Raw genomic sequence first — 26,787 nt, forward strand, 5'->3', positions numbered from 1 at the left:
CCCCCGACCCCCCCCCCCCCGAAATGTACTTTGGGGGTGGGGGGGAGCGGCGTGGCCGCCTTTGCTGCGCCGCCGCACTGGGGCCGCAGGCGGCCGCCGTACCTCGCCGGCTCGCTCGGCTGGGCGGAGCGGGGGGCGCCCCGCGCCCCGCCCCCGCCGCGCACACGTCAGCGCGCCGCGGGGCTGCCCGCCAGTGACGCGCACCGTGCGCGCCGGGCGCGGGCGGCGGCAAGATGGCGGCGGAGCCGTCGGCGCTGGGCTCGGGGGAGGCGGAGCGGCTGGACTTCCTGCGGGAGCGGCATGTGCGCTTCTTCCAGCGCTGCCTCCAGGTCCTGCCCGAGCGCTACTCGTCCCTGGAGACCAGCAGGTAGCGGGCCGGGCTCCCGCGGACCCCCCCCCGGCGGGAGGAGGGGGCTGCTGGGCGGGCCGCCCGGCGGGCGGGGCGGGGGCGCAGGCCCTCGCCTGCTGTCGCCCGCGCCACCCCCGGAGAGCCTGCGGGGTCTCCCCTGCCGCGGGGTCCCCCCGTGGGGATCCCCCCCCCCCAGGCCAGCTTCCCCCAGGGGCGGCACTGGTGAGGCCGCCCCGACAGGCGGGCGCTGCGGCGGCGGCAGTGGACGCTGTGGCTGGAGAAGCGTTTCTGCCAGCGGGTCGTTCTCAGCAAATGCAAGCTAACGGAGAGGTGTAGGCTGTGCTCAGTAAAACTCCCCGCTATCCGGGAGAGAACACTTGTTGATCCTTCTAATCTATTTTCAGCCTCGTGCTTCACCCTTTTAATCCACCTGGAAAGCCGATTGTAAACTAAGTGGCTTAAATGTTCTGTAGCTCAAAGTCAGCACGCAGAGGACTTGGTTGTGTAACCGAAATAATTTAAATCTTCATTAGCTAGTACAAGTATTAAAGTGTATTAATTGGTATAGTGAAATATGTTCCTTACTTTAAAGTTGGGGGTGGGTGGGCGCATCGGCCATGTAATGGCCCCAGGATATATTTATTTTAGATTCTTGATGCCTTCCCGTAAGGTAATAAGTTAGTTCTGATGCACAAGATGGTCAATGTTTTGATTGTTTGTAAAGTTGCGTTTGAGGAAAAACTTGCAGACGTGTGAAGGATTCAGTATGTTATTCAAGTAATAAAATCATCAAAATTTAAAAAACTTTTTGTAATCCCTTGGAAGTCAGTCATACTGTGGAAAAAGCACAAAGACTTTAATCATCTTTTTTTTTTTTTTTTAAAGTGTGCTTTCATTATTTTTCAATACGCGGCTGAAACTCTTTTCAGGAGAGCTTTTCCAATCCTGTTTTTTCACTGCATTTATATTTGTTTAGGTGGTGAGTAACACAGATCCTCTCTGATCTCCAGACCAACACACCAGGCCTGATTATAAGTAAAAATTAATTTGATTATCCAAGCTTAACATTGACAGGACTTACAGCAATGAAGGCAAAGCACGTCCTGGGCTGCATCAGTAAAAGTATAGACAGCAGATCAAGGGATGGGATTATCCCACTCCATTTAAGCGTTTGTTTTGGCATACTTGGAATACTGGGTTGAGTTTTCGTCCCCCTGTTCAACAGAGACACTGAAAAATTGGAGGGTCTGGCAGAGAAGAGCCACTAAGATGATAAAAAGGTTTGGAAAAACTGATGTCTGAAGAAAAGCTAAAGGGAACAGAAGACTCAGGGAGGATCTAATCACAGTCTTCCATTACCTAAAAACGGGTAACCAGAAAAGGTGGAGGTGCTCCCTTCACAAAGGAGATGGTGTAAGAGGCAACAGGCACAAGTTGCTTCAGGGGAGATTCAGTCTATGTATAAGAAGAGCGTTCTTCACTGTAAGAGCAGTTAAAACGCTGGAATAAGTTACCCAGAGAAGTGGTGGAGCGTCCTTCTCTGAAAAAATTAAAGACTCGGTTCAACAGGGCCCTGGCTAATCATATCTATGGCCCTGCTTTCAACAAAAGGGGAGACCAGGTGATCTCCAAAGGCCCCTGCCAGCTTAGATGTTTCTATTCTGTGATTTACAGTGCCAAGCTGTCCCAGTTTGCTGCTGAGCTAAAATAGAGGCTGTAGTTTGCGTGGCATTGTCCCCAGTCTTATTAGCGGTATGCTTAATAGTGTAATGCTAATTGTTTTTGGATCTCTTTTAGGCAACTAATGGCCTGGCTGAGTTTAAGTTTCACATGTGGTCGTAATAGCCGCTACACTAAATAGCCAGTGCCCAGTACATTTTGTATAATGCTTGTGCAACCCTGAAAAAATCTTAAATTTTCTGAAAATTGGAACTGTCTGAAACTATTTCAGGATTCTCCAATTTCTGGCTCATCAACCAGTTTAAACTTCAGCTCGAAGTTTAAACCTTCAGCTCACAAAAAATACATGCTGAATTTAGATGACCACAATTTTTATTTAAGTTGTGAAATTTTTGCTCATGCAGATACTCTTCAGTTTTAATATACTGATTTTTAGATCAGTGTTCTGTGGGTGTATATACTGCTCTGTTAATAAATTCTTAGGAGGTGATTACACCACAAAAGTGTTTGACCTTGAGAGTACTAAGCAGCCTTTTTGACAAGTTCAAGGTCACCAAGTTTAGTGAACCTCCTGAGTTGAATTGCTGCACAATGAAGTGCTGTCATCCTTTTGTTCTTACCTCCCTTGTTCCTGCATTTGTGTGGTTGCATGGTGAACCAGATTAGGGAACTCAACTAAATTAAAGAGAAGCTTTTTCTTTTTTTAAGAAAAAAAAAAAAAGGAAGTCAGCGAGGTTAGCTTTGATTCACCACACTGCATTGGGAACAACTGCATTTGTTGTCACAAGGTGGTAGAGGATGAGATTTTCTTTTGGTACAGTGTTGGTCTGCTCTAACTTAGGCTGTGATTTATCAAGCACTAAGGGAGTTGGTACAAACCTGAAGAAATTTGATTGCATGTTCTTTACTGAAATTACTGGTCCAAGGACCTTGTAATTAATTTAATCTTTGGCTACTGCATGCAACATCAGTGACAGTAGTTTTTCAGTGATGTGGTCAATAAAGTCTTGTACACAGTCAGTACCGTGAGGTTTGGTGGGAGAATGCGAAGTTGTGGAATTTCATAATGCTCTTTGTATCATGCTTATCCAGATTCTCAAATCAGTCACTTAAAAGGTTTTGGAATTCTTCTGAGAAAGTGTAGTCTGTGCCCTTGCCTGAAGACCAAGGGCTTGGAATCGGTCACCAGAAATGTTTTTATTTGCTTGTCTTTGTGGGGAACTGAAAATGCAGATTATCTGTTACTAAGTTGTCCGTAGGTTAAGTAACAAAACAAACTTCATCTTCAGACTTTGATGAGTGACTTTCTAAATTAACTGAAGTGGTAAAAGGCATGAAGAAAAGGTGCAGAGACAGCGATGCCAGACTTGGGGACTGTGTCAAAAAGGGGTACTCTATAGGTGAATTGTACTATATAGAGCTTTTTAATTTCATGCAATGTGTCAGGTAAGGTACTGGTAACAGTTGTCTTTTATTCCGTTAATGCTCATTGAGGCAGGATAGCTTAAGAAGTAAAATGCAGTATCTAGGTGCTGTATCAGGAAGGTACTGTGTTCAGGGATGCAGGATATTCTTGCCCATCACATGTGAATTCTGGCAGTTCGGTCAGTTCCCAAATGCTCCTATTAACACAAAGAATCAATTCTGATTAGGTAAACTGAAGCCCAGCTATGCATAAAGCCGCTTTCTGCATTCATTTATCTGATGTATGTGAGTATTTTTGAGTGTAGGTCAGGCATGTTGTTTTGTCTTTTATATATGCAGTCTAATATTTTGGGGCTCGGTGTGCAGCAGTTCCTAGTGCTGAAGTTGGCATTGTGTTTGTGCCTCTTTGGCAGTCGCTTGCCTGGGTAACATAGTGTGAAAATGTCTTCAAATATTAGTAGTCAAAGTTTGTCAAACTTTGTGTTTGTGAAAATTGGAAATATATGCAGGGTTAAAAAAAACCCTGTGATTGAACTATTTTTTAACCTTTGTTCCTCATGAAATCTTAAAGTAATGAGTTATTGTCCAGAATCTGATTTTGGGTTACATGGATCTGATCAGTGGCCAAAGCTGATACAAGCCTTGAAGTGCTAAGCTTTAGTTTAAAGATGATTTTGCAGCAGGTGGTTGACCTAAATGATATTTTTGTTCCATGTAGAAATAACTTTTGTGTGCAGTGTATGTTTTTTGACTCTCTGTAGCAAAAAACTTTTAATAATAATAAAGAAATACATTTTAGCATTCAATGATTACGAAATAAGTTTACCCTTTTTTGGCCAGGAGTACTTGCACTAACGGAGATGCATGCTATTCTGTGTTTGATGTTTTTGGCAAGGACCTTATAGTTGCATACAGTGTTTTTTTTTTTTGAAGAGGGATTGATAGTGTTCAACATCCAAGAAGATTATAAGCTAAAATCTTTTGTTTGCGAGAACTGTCCAAAAGAAAAATGCAAAAACCCAGGATCTAGGTAAAAGATAGCATAAAATCAAATAACTCAGCTTAATAAGTTATCGTTCTTCAGATGAATTGTGGTCATTGCTTGTGGTATGTAATCCTAGGTGATATCAGTTGTGAAGCAGAAGTTGTCGTCTTATGGCTTGTGAATGTCAGGCCACGTGATTACTGTAACAACAGGTCAACATGCTCATAGGAATGCCATGCATTGTGGGGCGTGACATTGTATTTGTGGTGAGTGTTTGCTGCACCATCATTTGGCTGCTGTACCATCGTTTGCCGCAGCATACTTTTAAGCCGTATTTTGGGCTGACTTGCATCACCGTTTTCTGTGGCCCTGGTGTTTACCGCTCTGGCACAGAACCACGGGCAGAAATTAGATGGTCACAGAGGTTTCTGTCTTGGTCGTCTTCAGAGGTCCCTACTCCTGATGCTTAGGGCAGCTCAGCAGCCTGTGAGGTAACTGTAAACTATAACTTAATCTCATAAGGAAAGCTGGCATTGACTTTTAGGTTTCCTCAGCATACTAAGCTGTAGTTTCTGTCTATTCAGCAGCTGTTTCACAATCAGCTTATCAGTTGGTGAAACAAGAGCAAGAATTTTCAGGAGGGTAGGCAGATACAACTGTGGGTGCCGAAATGTACACCCAGCTAATTTTAATTTGCCGAACTTCCAACATATCACTGCATGAACGTTTTCTCTGATAGCAAGCTATCTCCAGTTCCTATCTCGGTGCTTGTTGTGTTGGTGCTTTCTCAGTGCAACTGTTGCAACTATTTGAGGGGCTGTACTATAAACCAAATCATTGCAATGATTTGAGTTAAAAACAAAACTGCCCAGCTAAGAGGGCTGGTTTGCAGTGGAGCCTTATAAATAGTTACAGTAACACAAGTTTAGGGAAGGAGAGGAGCTTTGGGCAGGAAAGAACTGCAGCATGCTAGCTACTCCTGACTTCACTTCCTGTGCTGGATACTTGGGTTTGACTTGCTTAATTTTAGATGTTTAATTAAGGTAGTCATCTAGGCTCCTTTGTATTCAAGGACAAGAAATAAGTACCTCTGTGTGGTAATTCATCCTGTGCATTTATTTCTGCATTCATTGGTTACAAAGGAAGCCTTGCTATTTGGCACCTAACTTTTAAGCATCTGAAATTGTGTTGGGACACAACGAGAGGCAGTTTACTTAAGGCCAGGGTTACTTTGCACTTACTGCATAGTTATAAGGTTCTTCATGTAAGAATTCATTACAGAGAGCTAATTTATAAGTTAGTAAGTTAATAACGCGGTTTACCTTGTAGCATCTTTTTCAGATAAGCAGACCCTTAGATTAATGTCTGAATTGGCACCTCATTACCATATGAAAGAAGACATGGCTTATATGAAGAGTCTTGTTGAGGCAGAGAAATGTTTAAAATATAAAGAACGTAATTTTGTCCAGTAGATAAATGTAATGTTTTCTGAGTTAGACTCGATGTGTTGCTCCATTCTACAGGCTGAGAATTCATAGAAATTTATGTTTCTGCAACCATTTGTTAATCTCCCCATGATATTTATGGTGGGAAGTGTAAGTCTTATCTTTTTCTTTTAGGTTGACAATTGCATTTTTCGCGCTCTCTGGTCTGGATATGTTGGATTCCTTAGATGTGGTGAACAAAGATGATATAATAGAATGGATTTATTCCCTGCAGGTCCTTCCCACAGAAGACAGTGAGTGAGTTTTTAGTTTTTTTTATTGATATTAACATCTTTACTTCTGCTTTTCACCTGGGGAATAGTGTATGGCTCTTGGTTTTGTTTGTTTGATTTTTGCAAAATAAAAATTTGACCATCCTGAGATGCTGTGGTGGTAATTTCAGATAGCAATGTCTAGTAATTCCTAGAAATAGAGCACTCTAAAGAAATAGCAATTAGTTTTGCTTTTTTATGTATTCAAGTTGAAGCTGTGAAATGACTTTGAGGATAAGACAATACAACATACTGCTGAAGTTCCACCTTCGAAAACTTTCTCAGAGAAATTTTTTGCCTGTTTCTAAAAAGAAATGCATATGCCACATAGGCATTATGAGTCTGTTAATGATTATATTGACTACTACCAGTTACAGCCATGCCAGGAGCTGTGAGCACAGGTGTGGCTATATGGAACAGCTTTTGAGAAAAGGAGGGATAAGATGAAGAAGCAAAAGGGATAAGCACAGTTCCCACTTAATAATGAAAAATGTATTCTTTGGATCTGTGTTGGTTAAATTTGCCTAATGTTCTTAGAAGGGAGTAATACTGTTGCTCTGTCCCAGCTGTCTTGGGATTGGGATGTGTATTATAGATCCAGATTAGGGAGGGAGCTCAAAAGAAGTGGCCCTCTCCAGGCTGCTTAACAGAAGCCAAGGGAAGCGCCATTTCTGTGGGCTAGTTGGTACTGGCATTTTTCTGTGGCGGCTCAGGTGAGCAGCTAATAGTAGCAGCAGCAGGAGTGGAAGGGAGGGGGATGCCGGTAAGGCAGCTCTATGACATGAGGTACTGGCACGTTAAGTGCTGGTGTGGGATAGCTGCAGGCTGGTCTTTAGAGAAGAGGTAATTGTAGGTGCCTGTCTATAAAATCAGGAAAGTGTGAAGTGCTTTTAATGTTGGATGGTTGTAGAAATAAAATCATGTATTGCCTTATAATGTCTAATCATATACCACAAATTAGGTCTCTTCCCTTATTAGGAAATAAAAGCATTTTTATGAAGTGAATGTGTAGAAGTCAAGATTGCTGATGCTTGATTTTTATAGTAATAAAAAGAACCCATTTCTTACTCTGGCAACTTACAGACTGTCAGATCTACACAAGGCATTAGCTCTAATAGATCTTGTTTTGCTTGTGCTGTATTTCAGGACTGATTGCAGAAAATTAATGGGTTTAGATCATATAGTTGCTCCTGCAGCTCTTTTACTTATGAGAAGTTCCTCTCCCTTAACATTAAGAAAACTTTCTATGTACACATTCTTTGTTTTTAGGAGTTGCGTGCTTTTTGATCTCTGTCCCTGTGTTCAGGAGTGTATTCTGATAGAACAGTCAACTTCATGAGAAGAGGGATTAGAACAGGCATTTTTCTTTGTTTGTCTTTTGATAAAACGCTGTAAGATTTTTGTTGTCCCGTTCCCCCCCCCCCCCCCCCCAGCCAACATATGGGATAGTCTCATTGTTAAGGCCCTTCTAGGGAGGACAACATCAGTCTCAGCTTGCAGATGTGGAGGCTAAAGATCTGGGGCGCAGCGAGGACGAGCTCTTCCTCCCCCCCGCCCCGATCTCATCCCATCGTACAGTTCCAGGAGAATAGTCTGGGGTGGGGGGTGCCTCACTGTGGCAGTGCGTTCTGTGCTTATAAATAATAGATCTCTCTTTTCACCAGCAGACCAACCATCCTTCCAGTCCTGTATTTTGATATCATCTCATAAGAACTCCTCTTTTTTTTTTTTTTTTTTTTTGTTAAGCTCTATTCCTTTTGGTAATAACGCCACTCTTCAGCTTGACCCTTGACCTCTAAAATTTTAGGATTTTTTTTCCATTTTTACTTCATCTGGTGGACAATAGATGATTAAAATGTAAATGATACTAACAGCAACAAATTGGATGCTGGATGACTAAATATTCAGAAGGGAGTGCACAACCTTTTGTAATGTCTGGTTTCAATAAAATGTCCTGACTGTTTTGTAATCTTAGTATGTGTGATGTTTGTTGACAGCCTGCCACCAGTAGAGCTCTGACTCTATCTTTTGGCATGTCCGAAGAAGTAGCTAAACTGTGGTAGACAGCAGCGCTGAGGCTTTTGGTTTCAAGATGATTGTACATTCCTAGTTAAAGGGAATATTTGGTAGCTTGATGCATCAGAATCTTTCTTAGGGAAAAAAACCTGATTTTACTTCGCTTTAAAGTAATAATCTGTTGCAGTTTCTTTGACATGCATGCTGATATCTTTCTCTTTCTGGGGAAAATTGATCTTTAAGTATTTAAATTATGACACTGTGGTGTAGTTTCTGGATTGCTGGTCCAATAATCTTGCTTTAAGTAACAACATTGCACTTAATACAAATCTTCATCGCTTTTGGCTCTAGTGTTAAAAACCAATGGACTTACATTTTAGATTGGAGTATATTTTTAGAGCATCTTGGATTGTTTGGGGGTGTTTTTTTTTTTTGAGTCACTGGCTGAATTCCTAAAAGGAGAGAAAAAAGAATTCCTGGAATTCTAATGGGGGGAGTAGCAGAGGAAAAATTCCTCTGTTGTTCATGTTTCTCTCTCCAAAGCTTCTCTATCAGTAGTACTTCATTTGATTTTACTAAGGGCACTTTTTTCAGGTGACAAGTCCAAATTATTTGGAGAACTACTGCTACCTTATAGTGGGCTTTCGATGGATAGGAGAGAGAACAATGGATACTCTACAAACTTAATTTCTGTTTACTTTTGCCAATAACTATTATAGCAGGGTATTGTAGAACATGGAAGAAAATTCAGAATTTGATGTTTAGAATAACTTGTTAGTTACACTCTCAAAATATACTGTGGTAGTAGCAAGTAGTAAGTTTATATGTACCAGTATGGGATGTGCTAAGGTAGCCTGCAATTGAAAGGTTTGTAGCCTTTGACATTTTTATGTGAAACTAAAGTTCATGAAAACAAAATGGTGAGATCATGATCTAGCTGAGTAAGAAAGCAAAAATATAGTTTGTGATCCTAAATGAAACACACAAAAGGAAGCTAAAAATTGAGGTCCATCAGGATAGACTGAATTCTTCTGTGGTTTTTATTTTAACCACGAAACATGAGATTCAAAAGAAGTAATATCCTTTAGAATTATCCTATAAGTGATGTCAGCTCAAGTGTTTTAGAGCCTGACTCGATACTGGTTGTATGTAGAGGGAGAAAATAGCCCTGTCACACATGTCAGCTGATGCTCACCATCAAACCTAAGTCTTCACTGGATGCTTGGTCTCGTTGGTGTCTTCTGCTTATTTGAAAGGACTCTCTTCTATGACTCTTACAGAACAGTTAGCTTCCGTAGCTTTTGACCCCTGCTGCTTTTCCTTTCTGTTCGGTAAATGCTCTGCTTAGTTGCATGGCTAATAGCATGCAATTTGATTATTTTGTTTGTGTGTTCCTTGTAGTAAGACCTCACTGTGTTTCCTTTTAGAAGGACATTGAAATCTTGAAAAGGGCTCTTTTTTCTTTCATTTGGGGTGGGAAGCGGCTGTGCTCTTTTACAAGTCTTATCAGAAAAGACAGCTTTGAACTAAGGATACATTTTTTTTTTCAAATATGAAATTAGAAAAGAACTGATGAAAGGTCCTGTCTCAACTCACTGTTTGTTCTTCTCGTTCTTATCATGTCATTACTGTACTGTTTGCCCTGTCGTAAAGCAGCTCCTAGACAGAATTTCAAATTTACTTTAACTATCTTAAAGTGCAGCTCTTAGCAATGCGAGAGAGATGTATCCCAGTTGTTCCTTGCAAGTCACATTTAAAACCAGTTCAGCACTTTTGAAAGATTACTTCAGTCCAGAGATCTGAATTCATAATCTAGTTATAGACAGAGAGAGGAGGCTGGTTCTTTGGTCATATTCATCTGCTGTCCTCCCCTGTAGCAGCACTGCCACTTTTGTGACCCTGCTGTGAGCTGGTTTAGCTTGTTTAACTGGCAGAAAAGCATGTATTTATTTATCTATCAGAAAGGTTAGCTTTCTGTTGCCTTGGTGAGCTGACTTGGCTGGGAGTACAAGTGCCAGAGCCCAGTGAGGGAGAGGGAGCCGGATCCCATACTTTAAACAGCTGGATGTTTCACTGGCTCTGCTGTACTGAGAAACTGTACCCCAAGTAAAGCAGAGACATCTTTCGTTTTCTGATCTGAACCCCCAGGGTCTGTGCATAGCCGCCTGAAAACCACTGTTCTGCACCAGGGACCTACAACTTTGTTCTGTCAGAGTTTGAATTTAGGTTGGTAATGGTGCTTTAGTGCGCGTTCTTTGTGCTTTGGTTTATAAGAATAATTATTTTTTAGCCTTATTTCAGCAAGAATTGCTCATGTTTATCTGTGCATGCTACCTATGTCAGCCTATGGTTAAAATACATGAAAAAGTCATAGCTTTACCTTTTAATGGGGTATATAAAATTGCTCCTGCGCTTAGCAAAATAAGAAAAGCCTAGAAGCCAGAGGAATGCATAGGTACCCTGAAGGGGAGGAAGCAGAGGTTAAAAGTTACCGCTCTTCCCGTCAAAGGCTAATCATAAAAGTCACATAACAAAAATATCCTTTCTGTAACAAAACGATCCTCAGATAAACCTCCTGTGGTCCTCAGTTAGAGCTCTGTTATAAAGCCTAAGGACTGTCTGGCCTACACATACGTAGTACGGCTTTCTTCAAGGTAAAGTCTCAGCTTTTGGTGTAAATGTGGAGTCTCTTGCGTTGGGAAGCAGGTCGAATTTATTTAGTTCCGTTGTCAGATATGACAGGTTTTTCCACATGTTCTTTGTTCTGCTTTTAACAGTCTCACAGTGATTGATAAAACTCTTATTTCTTACTGCAATTTTTTAAGCTCGTTCAGAAAGCGGTGTTAAGCGTACTTAACTGAGAGTGAACACTAGGTGGTACCATTTCATAACTGCATTTATACTCGATGCGTCAACTGACTATGCAGGTGCTGAAGTCGTCACTTCAGCAATTTTTTACACGGGACATTAATTCTGATTAATATACTTTTAATTAGGGTATGTTTCTGGGATAAATTTGCTTAATTTTTAATGATATATCAGATCCTTACTGGCTGTTTGCAACTCAGCAAAGTAGGCAAGAGTTTGATTAGCATTGCTAAGCTATTACAAGAGATAAGAAGCCCAAGGAGCCTGCAATAAAATAGTAAAACTAACTTCAGAGCAAGTGAGATGATATGCATAAACTGAAAGACAGGACTTTTTGATTAAATAAGTATTGCCCCTTTAGAGTTGGACTTGCACTTACAGGAAACTTTAAAAAAAAAAAAAAAGAGAAAAAAAAAAAAGAAAAGAAAGGAGACATGGCGTCAGTGTGCCAGTGTCATATGGCTAGAAAAGAGCTGTTTTCACTTCCCGCTTAGCGCTTCCTTTATCAGTTCCACATTCTGTTTTTAAAGTCAAGAATCGCAACTATCAAGTTAGCGATTCACTTGTAATCCTGAAACTCTAGGAAACATCTCTTACATCTCTTAACATCTCTTAATGCCCAAGCATTAACAACAACGTTCTTTTATGTGGAGGACAAGAAATTTTGCTTCTCTTTGGAGATTATACACTGGTAGCTATGTACTGGTAGACTTATGTCTGTTTTCTGGGTGAAGGATGTCCACGTTTGTGCCCTTTTGAAGTGTATCTTGTGGCTTACGTAAGCATGTCTGGCACTGATTAATTTTTTCTGAAAACGGTGCTTTCTTTACAATGCCAGTTAGGAAAATTGGTATTTAAGAAACAGGAATTCTAATTCTCCTTTTTCTTCACTGGTTCATTAATGTTATACCGTATTTCGATTTATGAAGCTTTTTTTCGCAGGGTCCTTCAGGATCCACTTAAGCCTAATCTTTATTGTGCTTTCCAGAATCTGTAGCGACACGAAAAGTAGGATCTTTGATTCCAGGAACGAGCAGGCAAGCTTTCTTTGCTGAGATGATGTAGGTTACAACCAAATATAACAGTTATATATATTTTTTCAATCTATAAATCCAGATACTCTTTCTATTTCCTCTTTGTTGCTAGAGGATACCAACTTCTATACCAGTATATGCTGAACTGACCTGCATTACACCTGTCGGTTCCTTAAAAAATTTTTTAGGATAAAAGGTGGAGAAGTGGGGATTGCAGGTGTGTGTGTTTTTTGTTTTTATTTTTATTTTATAATGTTAAATGATAGTTCGCTCCATGGAGATTAGATCCAAAGACTTGTCTGTTAGAAAAACTGGAACACTTTACCAGCATTGAAGTATTTAGACTGATGCAAGGATCTAAATTAGATGTTGCATATATGCAGAATGTATGTTAAACTAGAAGTTACTGTGTTGGTTAATTACACCAGGACTGATGCACCACATTGTATAGTGATATTTTTTAGGGCTGTCAGTATTATAACTGTTGTTGTTCAGTTAACCTGGTGCAGGTTTTCCTAATCTCCGTGAGGCTTTTTAGATTCAAGGCTGAAGATGACACCCCCCCCCCCCAAAAAAAAAAAAAAAAAAAAAAAAAAGCAAGGGAGGGAGTGGAGGAGGAGGAGAATGAGTGACTTAGAGCCCTTTTACCTTGGGAGCCTGGGGAGCAGTTGAGCCTGTGCAGTGCGGTGCAGATCCCTGGAAACTTATACTGACAGACTGAACGTGGTACACGTTTCTCTAATACATGCTCAGATACTGTGACACATTGCAAAAATCACATCTGAATCACTGGAAGAAATGTCTGATTGATAACATGTTCTTGTGCCTGTGTGTTAAGTGAGAGAGGGGAATGGCTCCCTTAAAATTGTCATGTTATTTTAACTATTTAGTTCTGATAGTATCACATTAAATCAGTACTGACTTAAAACTGCGGATAGTTTGTTTGTCCTTGTACATGTTGCAAAGTATCTTAAAACAATTCTGCCTAGGAACAGATGGTATTACTAGGCAGAAATCTAGAGAGGGAGTAAATCTGTTAACTCTGGGCACATTTCCAGGGGAATAGTCAATCAATCTTTCTTTCTTTTTTTTTTTCTTTCTTTCTTTCTTTAGAGCAGAGAAGAAAGTTCTATGCTGGTATGAACAACATATTTCCATCAAGTAAAATAATCTGTTGCTTTGTCATTACACCAGGCTCCAGTTTGCTTGTTTTTTCCTCTTCAGAATAATGACAATCTGGGTTAGGGAGCATACTGAAACAACGTATGTGCAAACTCTGGCTGTACTGTGAGTGGTGTTCAACTAACAGGCCTTGATCTTGGCTAGGGAATTGCAGTTTATAATGAATGTTTTGGCAAAGCCAATTAGCTAACTTTTTATTTTTCTTCCTTCTCCAGGATCAAACTTGAATCGCTGTGGATTCAGAGGCTCTTCGTATTTAGGGATGCCGTTCAACCCATCCAAGGTTAGTTAAGTGTGGTGAAAAAAATTTCAGTTAGGCAGTAATTTCTGTCTTTTGTATAATATTAACTGCAGAACTGAGGAAAATGTGGGAGGTAGGGGTTTTTTTCTGTTGATATACTGAAACATTTGAAGAGCTTTCGTAATATGGGTGATGCTCTTAAAATGGTGCTGCTTGTGTTTACAGAGGGCAGTGAAGAGAACGACATACAAATTGTGGCTTGTCTCAGTGCACCCTCCCCTGCTCTGATCTGTAACTGGGGAGGGAAACTTCTCTAGCTCAAGAATTGCCTGTGGACCTGGAAGAGAAGGGCGTAATTGCTCTGCATCAGATGGTGGAGGGCATGCTGTTCTTCAGTATTCTTCTTCATGTTATGAAACGTGGGATGTTTGATTTTTGTCTGGGATCCGCTGACACATAGGCAGGGCTCTGCTTATCCCACTTTGTGGTGTAAAGCATTGAGAGGATGCTTTTCAGTCATGGAGCTGAGGTTCAGGAGAATTAAATCTGTATAGGAAAAGAGGATGCCCTTAATACTGGGGAGAAATGAGGTGAGCAAAGGCTACTAGAAATACAGCAGGTCTGATATGGTTGGAAGATAGAAATAGGGGCCAGTGTGCATGCAGGATTGTGAAAAAGATACAGAAATTCTGTGCTGTGTTTGAGAGTGAAAGCGCTGATTGTCCCGCTACTAAAGAGTGGATGAAACATCTCTCCCCAAGTATGTGACTTCTAGAGGAGAGATAGCAAGAGGATTTTAGATATTAATTTATTAATATTGGGAGAGGAAACTGGAAGCGAGGATGGACATCTGATATGGCTATGACTGTAGTTGAGTGCAAAAAGCCTTGAACTAGCTTGTGTATGAGGAGAGTACAGCAGCCTGTTTTGACCTCATTTTTATTTACTTAGCCTTAGGTTTTTGAGTATCTTGTGGGAATGTTAATCTGCACTAGAGTAATAACCACTTGATGGCCCTTTTGGCATAGCAAGTCAACCAAGTATTCGTAGCAGTAATGTTCACAGGTTATGCTTTATAGCAGGGGGAAAATAATTTTGAAGAGGATTTTGTTCGTCTCTATAGCAGGTGCTACAGCAACATGTGACAGGCAAGGTAATCTGCCTCTTGGTTTGCTTTGGTATTTATCCCGTTTTACGTTACAGATGGTGTCTACAGTGAGCTCCAGTTGTAGCAGTAAGATGAATTCATCATCTCTTTTAATTGGAATTAACCTCAGTGGCAATCCTACCACCCACTGAGCTTGAAGGAAAGAAGGAAAATGTCTGCTAAAAACAGAACCTGAAACAATTTGGGTTCGCTACGGGTGGCTTATTGGGATACTTTATTAAAAATAAAGCTTAAATGCCAACTAGCAAACTATGATTTCAGTATAGTTGTAAAAAAAAAAAAAAAACTTAAACACTGATTTTACTTGGAAGAAAGCTTCCTTTTGATAACAATCACCTAAAGAAGTTGAGGGTTTAGTGCTATTACTGTGATATAACTGCATTATAAGATAAACAAACACACAATCTTACCAAAGCAAGGCAATAAAAATGTCAGCCATGTTTCCTCAAAGGTCTGGGTCAGTACTTTGCAATGTAGTACGTTAAATCAGTATACGCTTTTTGGAAACTTGACCAAGTCCTCCCCAGTGCATAAAGCTTGAAAAACGAGTTTTGCATATAGTTTTGAGATCTTGTAGAAGCCTTTGATGATGAAAGGTCCAGAAGAATTGCAGAGTGTCATTGTAGCTTGACAGCACTTCCCGGTGTTTTAATGTTCAAGTTTCAGTAGTACACGAAATGTGTTGCAACCCATCAGTGTCTCATAACCTGTTAGCCAATCTGTAGAAGCAATAACGGGGTAGACTCATATCATCTATGGAAATTAATTGCAAGGTTGTTATATCTACAAAACTATTTGCAGATTGATATGCTTTTTATACAAGCATCAGAATGCTTTTTATGATGTATACGTTAAAGAAATCGGATCTACTTGGAATTATTGATACACAAAGGTTTAAATATTTCCGGAGTTATGTCCTTAAAATGTTCTGAAATGACTCAAAGAAAGAAGAACTTGCCAATTTGCTGTGACGACTTTGGGTTATGTTTAAGGCCTTGTTGTTTTTCTTTATTCATCATTTAAAAGTAGTCAGTTAAATGTGTGTCTTTAAAAATAATAAAAAAAATGCCTGTAAGCTTTTTGGATTTGTGTTGGCAGTTACTTATTCCATGCCACTACAGTCATTTCATTTTTGGACCGTGAGAAAGTGCCATATTGGAGCTAGCCAAATCTCTTCTGTCACTAGGGATATTTGAAAATAATAGAAAAAAGGCAAAGGATATGTTAGACCCTCCCGACTCTCTTAAATGTGACCAGGATATCTCATTTGTTCTCTTGTTTTTATAACTGTTACCTTTTAATGTTTGATGATAGTGTCTATGCAGCTCTTTGGGGTGGTAGCAAAAACGTAGCAAAGACATATCACCTTGACCGCTCACCCCGCAGTCTTAACAGTCTTAATTGTAAACGACGGCTAAGAATGCCATTTTTATCAGTGCATTTAAACATGATTCGTTTCAAATTAGAGAAGTATTATTTCCTGAAATGACTGTAGATTCTGTGGTCTCTCAGGTTTAGTGTTACCGGAGCTTAAACGGTCTTTTGAAATTAGGGGTTGACAGTCTCCTTACAGTTCCAGACAGGCCTAGCTCTTTTTTTATCTATTTAAACTGTTACAAATCAGTTTTAGGGGCTAGACTGAAAGCCAGCACCTAGCACTTTTTTGGAAAGTAACATATGTTTTGACTTGGATAAAAAAATAAAAAATCTGTTTTGTGTTCCCAGTACAACCTTATATTCTCTCAAGGCTGAAATAACTCATGCTTGTAACACTGATGCCAGCTGAGAAAACAAATTTTTGAAAGTCTGACTCCGTGTAGCGGTGTGTTTAGTAGCACTTTTAGCGTTTTGAAAGATCTTGGCTGCTTAGAGTTAATTCTTTCAAAGAAGGCTCAGATCATAGAGACCATCATGCTATCTCTCATGAAACAGGACTGGTTTACACCACTGCTGAGAGCCAAGTTAATCTCGTTCCTAAAAACAGTAATTATCTCAAGAGATGAACCGGACCTGGCCGTATCCCCGTAGCTGGGTTTCTCAGGCTGTGCAGGCATCAGTGTTTTAGGTCAGATCAGGAGAGCACTTCTTACGTGCATCTCCTTAACGTGCCTGACCCGCAGAGTGCACCATGCAAACTGGGTCCCTTTGGAGGGAGCTAAAGCAGCGGGTGCACCCTGCACGCACCCACTCACCCACCCGGTACCGGGCCGTCAGGCCGGGCAGCAGCCTGCAGCCGTGCTGGTGCGCGCGCGGAGCGGGGCCTGGTGCCGCAGCACCTCCTGCTCCGCTCCTGAGCCCCTGCCCGTTGCGCTGCGTCGCTCGTTAACGTAGCCGTAACCCTCGCGGGTTACGTTCACTTCTTGTGAATGGGTAATCTAAGCGTTTAACCATCCGTCTGTAGTTTAGCGCCCTTCTCGCTGCCAGTTTTTGAGAAGTAACTGCTGCTGTCCTTAAAATAACTTCATTTTGTGCCCTTGGCCCATGAAGCGCCCGGAGAGGACAGTAGCAATGGCTTTTTTTATGCCTGGCCTGATAGTTTGGTTAGTTGGTGCTGCTGTGCCTTTGGTCTGCAGTGTCTGTGAAGCAGAAATAGTGCAATTTAACTAAAAGTAGGCTTTATTCGTAGTACAGAACTTGAGAAGAAACTTTTTTTGGACCAGTCCTGAAGGTGCCCATTAAAAATCAGTTGCCTTGACATGGTGTCTGTCTTTGATAAATTCTGAGCAGGCTTTTGCACAGTGTCTGGATGGTTTTGTCCTATATAGCAGAGGCAATTTAGCAGCAGTTGTTTCTAATAAGCAGAGGTAATGTTTAAACACCCTTGATATTCAGCATAAGTCAAGCAACTTAAAAGACAAAGAGTCTTGCAGCTCAAGTGTTTGTCTTTCATTTGATCTCCATTCAGGGGGGAAAAAAAGTGCCCATGTACTAGAAAGCATCATTTTCTGGGGAGAAAAAGATTGCATTTCAGTACCTAAGATTATTTTTACCTTAAACACTGGCCTCTGTAGTATCAAAGGTACAAAAGTAGAGTTTGGCAGTTTGAATATCACACGTTTCTAGACATTCTTGAAGGAGGCTTTTTGTTTGGTTGGGTTTTGTTTCTGTTTGCTTTTTTGTTAGTTTTTTTCTTTGATTGGTTGTTTTTTTGCAAGAACTCCAAGGCCTGTGCCAGAGAGCGCAGTTGGAGCGTCCTCAGACGCTCCATCTTTGTCTATATAGGTTTGAAATTTAATGGTTCGTTTTAAAAAAAAAAAAAAAAAAAAAAGCAAAAAGTAGTCCTTCAAATGTACATAAGCATTTTTTCTGTATTTTGATAAAATGAGCAGAGTGTTGCTAGCTAATTTTGAAAAACATTTTAAATATTAAAAAGCATTATCTAGCGCAATACCAGAGTGCACATATATGCAGTGGAGCCGTTGGTTAGGGTTACTTTATCACAAGAGGCTTCCTCCCATCCACACAAATTTTAGAAGTATTAGCAGTTATCTTACAAAAGCTTTGAAACTTGTTATGTTTTCCTATTGAAAAAGCCATTTTGAGTCTTACTTTTTGGCATCAAATTGTCACAAGGCCAGTTTCTGCAATTCTTGAGTTCTTGTTTAATTTTTACCTCTTTATATGCAAGAAATGTAAATTTTGTTTCATCTCGAATGTCCCGTTCTTCTGATTGATGTCCCCCCAAAGAAACCCTATTATTCAGGCTCAGATGTTTTTGTTGAATAAGTGTGTGAAATGTATATTGGTGTGTGTAGGTACATACAAAAAGTGTGATGAGGAGTATCGTGACAACCTTGAAATAGTTCCTTGGAGCCTAGAGAAGACTAAGAGATAAGTGCGTCCTAGCATCCTTAAAATTTAACAGTTATGGTTAAGGGACAGAATGTATTATTCTTCTGGAATAAATATATTAACTATATTTGTTTTATATAAAAAACATGCATGTATGGTGCACAAGATCTGTGAGGCCCTCAGCTCCCCAAAACTTCATCTTGGCCTTTGCGAGTACATCACGCAATCGTTTCTGTTTATGTGATCTTGATTCTGAATCCTCTGTGTTTAGTTTAATTGTTGTTTAAATGCTGGCCATATACGCCGGGGTTTGGGGCTCTAAAATGAATGCTCTCAAGACTTCAGATGCATACCATCGTATTGACCCTCTGTCACTTCCACAGGCTTTTTTAGTAATTACATATCAAAATATCTACCAGTATACCCATTTTCCATATAAAGAATTGAATTGCTTGTTACATGATAATACCTGGATAAAGGAAAGCTGTTAGTGGTAGAGATAGTTGTGTGAGCTTACTAGCAGCTATTCTCAGCTATGTAATGACCTGTTTGAGAATTACTGTTTAAGTATGCATCCTCGTCGTCCTTTCTGCGTTACTTGTACCAAAGTATTTGTGTGGTATTCAAAGATGGAGGCAGAAGATTGCAGAACGCATTTAGCTGTGAGCTTCGTGATAGTATGTACAGCCAACGCGCACTTCCGTTTGTATTATATGCACCGTAAAGGTGTAGTTTGTGCTCTTGGCTGAAACCACCCTCCTCGCAGAGTGTTATACACCCCTGGGGTTGCTGAAACCCTGTGTTTGGAAGAGCATTATGTTACCTCTACACGTTGAAATATTTGCATGGAAAAGATGAGATGTGTACATTGTCTAGACATTGTAGTGATTGATACTGTTGGGGGTTTTTTCAGGGGAGAGGGGATTGTTTTGTATTATGAGCATGCAGTATACGTGCTTATAATGCATTTCTATGCAAACTGTATTTATTGCAGCAAGTGAGAGTGTAATAGAAATACCTGTGTTCACTAAAAATAAAGATCCAGTTATTTGAATGTATTTGTAGGCTTCCAAAACTTAACAGGCAGTATGAATTAGTGTGTGTATATAGAAAGCACAATTTAAGAAAATCGCACGGAGCAGAAATTCTGAGCTACTTGTGTTGAAACTGCGGGGAAAATTGCCACTTAAAGGGGCCTTCTTTGAGAATTACAGATGCTTTAGAAAATTTCCTGAATATCCAAGCATGTTTGAAATAGTTATGAACATTTGCATAAAATTTCTATAGCGAACGGTCTTAAAAAGTCAAGTCTGCATATCCTTAGAGTGAATCTGATTTGCTTAGTAAAGATAATCTTCCTCGGGAAGTAATATTTTCAAAATTAAAGTTGAACTGTTTCACTCTAGCTGTTACTGTTCCATTATTCCTGGTGTCAATATTTATTTGGAGAGGGACTTAAAAATAGCTGTGTGAGCGTGTAAACAGAGCGGTGCTACGCAATTAACATTGATTTGCAGGCTCCGGCGTTTTCCATGCGTCTGTGTGAAAGGAGTGGCAGCATCTCCTGCACTTTCCCTGCTCCCCTGATGCAGGAGCTTTGAAGTAGGCTGTGAACGCAGGCGGTCCTCTCAGTGCAGTTTAACCTGGATCGTACAGATGTTGGGAAACTTAAGTTTCCTCCCGAGCTGCTGACTGACCTGCTGGGGCGTTTGGTAGGCAGCGGGTACTAAGTATCAAAGAACCTTTGCAGATGTTTTTCATCTGCTAGTGTGTATCTTGTATTTCATTTGACCAAATATGCAAGAAGTTTTAGCTGCTGAGCTGGGATATTGAGAATCCTTCTAGGGCCAGAATTTGCTCAAATGTGGGTTTTCAGAAGAGAGACTTGTTTGGTTTAAAAGTAGATCAATAAACTGAATATTTTTCTGTGACAGAGCAAGTTTGTATCACCCGACACGTATGGATTTTGGGAGCTGAATTGTATGTTTCAAATATGTTTGATGCATCACGAGGGTTAAGCTGCTTATAATAAACTTTATTAAGGGGAAGGTATTCCGAACAGAAGATGTTTGGTTCTCATAGATTAAAATGCCGAAAGCGGTATGACAGGCCAAGTCATTCCTTCTGGGATCAGAGCCTGCCATCCAGCCAAGTCAGAGAAACGTGTTTCCCAACGGCGGCAGCCGTGCGCCCAGCAGCCCCCCATCCCCGGCTGCCCCGGGGGCAGCGGGGCTGGGGCCCGCGGAGCAGGGAGACACAGCTCACGGCAGCGCCGACAGCTCCCGGGCCGGCGCGGGAGCAGACCGCAGCCCCTTGAGATCTGCACCCCACTTCTCAGCAGAGACCCCGGGACAGGGCAGGGCCATGGTGGGAACTGAGGGAGCGGGGTGGGTGCAGCGCTCAGCACTCCCCTGCTCCCCTTCTGTTGCGTAGCTGGAGCTTTTCCAGTACCATCGCAGCTGCTTTCACCTTGCTGTTGCCCCCTTTCCCCATCTGTGTTTGATTCCTTAGTGGGGGAACAATTTCTTGCTGCTTAGTGGGTGATAGGTACTTCTCTCCTAGCCGCTTATTTGAAATAAAGCGCTCTGGCGTGGGAAACGAGCATGATTTGGCCTGAAAAATACCATGGACGCATAACATAATCTCATTTAACTTGTTTTTATACTGTTTATTGCATGTGGGGTTTTTTTTTAATAAATTGCAAAGTAAAAATGGCAGTTGACATAATCTTAGTAAAATGTGTTTTAGAAACTCATTTGTCTCTGCTGCTCAGCACAGAAGTAGCTCTTCTATCCAAAAAAAAAAAAAAAAAAACCAACAACAACCTTTCAGTTGTTCCAAACTGATCCATGCGAAGCATCCAAATTTATCGTGTTACGTGTGGTTTGTGTTGTCGTACAGTGGTAATGTCCAGGATGTATTTATACCACAAGAAAAAAAAGCATTCGGCTCACATCAGTCACTTCCCCATGTCATGATTTGTATCATGCAACTAGTCAGCATTTAACTCTCATTTTAGCTTCCCAGTTGACTTTGTTTTTTACGTAAATAAAACCCTGATTATTCTTTTATAATAGAGATGAAAGCGGATGAGGGGTTAATTTGCTTTCCCTTCAACTGACTGAGAGATTACCTACAAGTAGAAAAAGCATGAGAGAGATTATTAGTAATTAGGTTCTCAAATCTTTGCAGAAGCAACCTCTAGAGGTTTGGCTATTTAACGGAAAGCTCGCCCGCTGCCAGGAAACTAAAGCCCAGTAGTGTGTCAGGATAAACTTAGATACAGTTGAGCACGTCTGATTTTTATTTTGTTGGGTTTTTTTGGGTTAACTCTTGCATAAGTATCAGTGTTGGCGCAGTCTTGTTCCAAAGCTTCCTACTGACCGGCTGGCTGATCGCAAGGGGGCCAGAGCTGTGCAGTAACTGAGTTTCATTGAGAGGTTTAGTGAGGTGCCTTCAGTTTAACCGAATTCCTGAAGGGAAAGGAACTTTGCTTAACTCTTAAAACTTAACCAAAAAAAAAAAAAAAGAATATCTGACTGTGATATAAGGTTGTATGATGTTCCAAAAATTTTTTTCTTCCTTTTTTTTTTTTTTTTAGGGTCCTGGTATATCTCATCCCTATGATAGTGGCCATATAGCAATGACTTACACAGGTCTGTCATGTCTGGTTATTCTTGGAGATGATTTAAGTCGAGTAAATAAAGATGCCTTATTGGAAGGACTGAGAGCTCTCCAGCTGGAGGATGGAAGGTAAATTATATTTTATATTTTCCAACCCTGCGGAAGGTTAATGGAAAACCAAAGCATGGAATGAAACATAGCGCACATGTTTTTGTGAAAGTAGTGGTGTAATACTTTCTAGTGGAAAATGTTGTGGAGATCAGTGATAGAACATGTGCCACTTCACAGGTACCAAACAGTGTCCAGATTCGTTTCCATATTGGGCAATGATTGTTTGCTCACAGCTGTAGATACATACTAATAGAAAGTTAATAGTTTGGCTTATGTCTTGGGGATAGGTTTTTTTTTGGATTGTGTCTTTCAAATAAGTGAGACTTTCTCTGTTCACGTTCTCTGGTCTTGCAAGGCCCTGGAGCGCTATTAAGATGACGTTTGCTCTGCTTTGTGGGAGGGTGAGCTTTATTTAGTTTGGAGACACTCAGAACATAAATATAGCAGGATGAATTAGCCTATATGCTACTTATAGTAGAAGGGCAATAATATTAAACTTCGTTGTGTGATTCATCCTTTTTGCATGCGTTTTTTAAAAAAATACTGCATTTCCCTCTTCATCTGCTTCTGTTGGGTTTTTTTGTAGGCTGGAGCTGGTAGTTAATGACACTTCTGATGGGTCACGTGATCTGCCTGTGTAGTGAGATTTTACTAAATATCATTTTTGAAAGAGTACTTTAAGAAATGCGTAATTACATAAACCTTATTTCTGAGGGAATTCTATTTCACTTCATAGTGAAATTTCTGTCTCCGTTTACTAGCTGTGAAAGCTTTTTTTTTGTTTTTTTAATCAAAAGGCTTTTTATCACCTAGAAGTCTTCCAATGAAAACCTTTTTTGTGCAATATACCTTTCAAAATGCAACGTTACATTAAAAAAAAATCTAGTGTGTTCTAAATGGAAATTGTGACTAGAACGTTGTACAGTTTCTGCTTAGATATAGCTTCAGAATGACCTTAACGGGCCAAGTTCTAACGTACGTATACAAATATACATATGAATATTTGTTGATTTGCCTTAGTTCACAAGCGTCTTCAAAGATACAGGGGTGTCTGTACTGCTGCTAGATGCATTGCTGTTGCGTGCTGAGCCGTTTTTATTGTCACAGTATATCCAAGAGGAAGGAGTGGGGATGAGTTGTGCCAAACCCACTAGCGTCTTGAAGTGATTGCTTGCCATGATGCCTGTTTGCAATGATAAACTACATGCAGTTAACCTGTTCTGCATGTTTGTATCGTATATGGTTTTAATGTACAGACTGATTAAAGTACAGGGTTAAGTGTAAGATGCTGAAGAGTGCCAGCTAGCTGCCAGAGGGAAAGGAAGATGCTTTGCACCTCTCTGAGGTAGAACTGTTACTTGAGTGGGAGTCAACTCCTAGTATTACAGGCATTTTCATACCTATGGACAGAGCTTTTACTGCATCCAAGGGGAAGAATGCAAGAGGCCAGAACCTGACCTAACATCTTGTCTGGATGGGAATAGCCAGTGAGCTGAATAAGGGAAAGAGAAACTTTCCTCGCGTAACCGCAGTAGAAGTATACTATGCTTAGTTTTTATTCCTTCACCTATGTCTTCTATTAACTAAAAAAAATGTAATTATATTGTCTCTTTAAAAGTTATGAATGAATGTGTATGTGTGCATTCTTGCTTTACCTTGGCTTACTGTGGTCTGAAGTGTCTGAATACCATACACGGCAATTGTCACCTAAGGACGGAGTACAGTTGTAAACCACACCACTGGCACATCTTGAGAACTGTCCTGGTTCTCCTGAACGTCCTTTGCCATATCCAAAGAATAATGGAGTGGGTTTCCACTTGAGCTGGACCAGAGCTGGACCTGGCAGCCATAGGGGGTTAGCAGAGATGAAATGATCTCCCAGTAAATATCGGAGGCTCTTTGTAGGCAAGAAGATGTGGAGTGTGTACTTGGATGCCACAGTCAAAGGGGGAATGTCACAGTGGCTCTTGAAAGATGGCCTTTCAAGTCAGAAGTCCTTTGAGTTTATGTGTATATGTATATTTTTTTTTTTGGAGTAGGGATCTGACAGGAGGCCTCCTCAAAATATTCTGTTGTGCTAGCTTCTTGCCAATACTTGATTTTTAAAAAATATTCTGACTAGCTGTTTGAACCAAATGGAGGCTTGCCAGGAAGCAAATCAAAGTATCACTCTTCTTTCTAAGGTCTCTTAAAGAAGATGGGATTGTATCCAACCTCTATATAACAGTTTTAAAATGTCCTCAGAGTTTGGAAGGAATTTAACTCTTAGAAACCAAAAACTGGATTGCAAGTAATTTTCCCTTTTTAAATTAGAAATAGTAATAATAACAGTTACCTTGATACATATATGGGCATCTGATCCTGAAGTTAGTCAGAAGAGCAGTGTGAGTTACGAAGATTTCTAGAGCAGCAAAGAATTCTGCCAAGAGTAATAGATGGATATGGTAATTCATACATCAACGTGTAAGATAAGTGAAAGAACATATGCATCAGTATCTTTGGAAAAATAAAAGTCCAGGGTCGTGACATTGCCAGAAATAAGATTACCCAAACCACTAGGTGTTAATAGTTCTGTTGATTTTCTTTTCAGAACATATGATTCTAACCAAGCCAAGCAAAATTTTTTTCAGGTTTGGGTTACATTTGTAGTGTCGTTTCTCTGAATACTGTAACTAGAATAATTTTGAAAAGAAAAATAACGCAATTCCTAAAATGTTTCTCGTATTTTCTAATGTAAGAGGCCATACGATGTATAATGAGGAATACTTGTCTTTCAGTTTCTGTGCTGTGCTGGAAGGAAGTGAGAATGATATGAGATTCGTGTACTGTGCTTCCTGCATCTGCTACATGCTCGATAACTGGTCAGGCATGGATATGAAAAAAGCAATAGACTACATTAGAAGAAGTATGGTGAGTTATTCTCAGAGAGTTATTTCTTAACACATTGGAAAGGTAATTGTTCTTTTTCCTCACTATGACTATAAATCCATCCAAAGTGAAATTTTAGTTGTAGTATTTTGTTTGTTTCCTATTCCTGTTTTAGTGGGTTGAATATGAAAAGGTATGTTCCTTTTTCCATTTATATTTTCACACTGCAGTGTGTGTACTAGCAATGTAATTGTAGCATTTGTTGTGTGTATCTTCACTGAAACTTAAATTAAATCTGATCTTTTTTCTTTAAAACTCAATTTAAAATTGAAAGCAATATTATAAACAGAGGCCTGAAGTTCTTATAAATTAAAAAATGCATAGATAAAACATTGCATTAACAAATCCTCAAACTTCAATTAGCTGCAGTGCTGCTTTTTAAATGATATACAGAATCAAAGGAAAAATTAATTACTGAGATCAGTTCAAGCTTAATAAGTGTTCCAGTCATGCACATCATTAATCAGTTATTAGATATTTCCAATAAAGCAAAATGTTAGTATATGCAACTTTTTTTTATGTGCATGCTGTCTTCATTTTTTGATGGAGCAAAAGGATTTTCGGTTATTTTTCCGTTTCAATTTGGGTAGTAGGCATAAAGAGAGCACACACCTTAACCTGAACCAGTTTATTCTTAGGATGAGAGGTTGCAGATTCAGAGAAGATGAAGAACTGGTGTTAGACTGCAAATAATATCAGATGTGATTTATAAAACTTAAAGGACACAAGGTGAAACTTAAAGATATTTGGCAATGAAAAAAATATGCAAGTGCTGAAATTCATTAATACGGTGTGTACAGTGAGTTCATCCAAGTTACTTTGTGAGTTGGTTTAAATATGAAAATGATGCAGTACTTCTTGATCTGTACATCCAGCACACTTTTGGTATTTTAGTTAATAAATAAATGTACTTTTAAAATGCTACTTTTGTTAATTAAATGAATTTTATTTTCAAAGATTAGTACAAATGATTTACTAATCATTTGGAAACTAGAATTCCACAGTGTGAGTAGATGTACATAGTTAACTCTTCTGGTCCACAAAATAAAAAAAAAAAAAGCCAAGTTTGAGACACACCACTTCTTTTGTAAGTCTGTAAGTTGTTATAGTTATTACCAATAGTAGAATGGTAAATTTTAAGTGAGAAACAAATCTTAAAAAAAAAAAAAAAAAAAAAAAGAGTTAATCTCGTGCTTCAGTTATGATTTAGATCAGCAAGTAAAAAAATGATTTAAGTTAATCAGGCCTTGTCTGAATTGGTTTTTATTCTTTCTTTATTTTTTAGGGGGGTAGAGTTAGATCTTTAAGCATTTGTTAATGTATATGGCAAGGATCTTTCTGGTAGACCACCGAAAGACTTGTTAGGGATATATTTTTCTTCAAATATCCTTTTTCATAAGGTTTACAGTCACTCTGATTCATACGCTGTCCATTGATGACATTAGCCTGTGTATTGGAGTCAAGAGTATGAACAAAATTGTATGCACACTGTCACAGCTTGCTTTTAATGCCTGAGCTATCTTGTTTAACGTTAGTTCAAGTGTTTCTACTCTGCCCTTTGGTACGAGCGCTCTCAGTCTTAAGCTTCTGTAGGATGTGGTCTGTTTATATGTTGTGTAGTTCTAAAC

General features: G+C 39.9%; 1 protein-coding gene across 1 annotated transcript in view; it reads left to right on the plus strand.

Annotated features, from left to right (window-relative positions):
- The first annotated feature begins 186 nt into the window (after positions 1–186).
- The window catches only part of LOC138064398 (geranylgeranyl transferase type-1 subunit beta-like), a 40,375-nt gene continuing 13,774 nt past the window's right edge, over positions 187–26,787 (plus strand). Inside the window, 5 exon segments of the mRNA XM_068926700.1 lie at positions 187–367; positions 6,059–6,177; positions 13,511–13,578; positions 22,098–22,249; positions 25,009–25,141. Of these exon segments, the coding sequence (XP_068782801.1) occupies positions 234–367; positions 6,059–6,177; positions 13,511–13,578; positions 22,098–22,249; positions 25,009–25,141 (606 nt within the window). The 5' untranslated portion in view covers positions 187–233.

This window comes from Struthio camelus, chromosome Z (genome assembly GCF_040807025.1).
Source record: "Struthio camelus isolate bStrCam1 chromosome Z, bStrCam1.hap1, whole genome shotgun sequence".
Taxonomy (NCBI): Eukaryota; Metazoa; Chordata; class Aves; order Struthioniformes; family Struthionidae; genus Struthio; species Struthio camelus.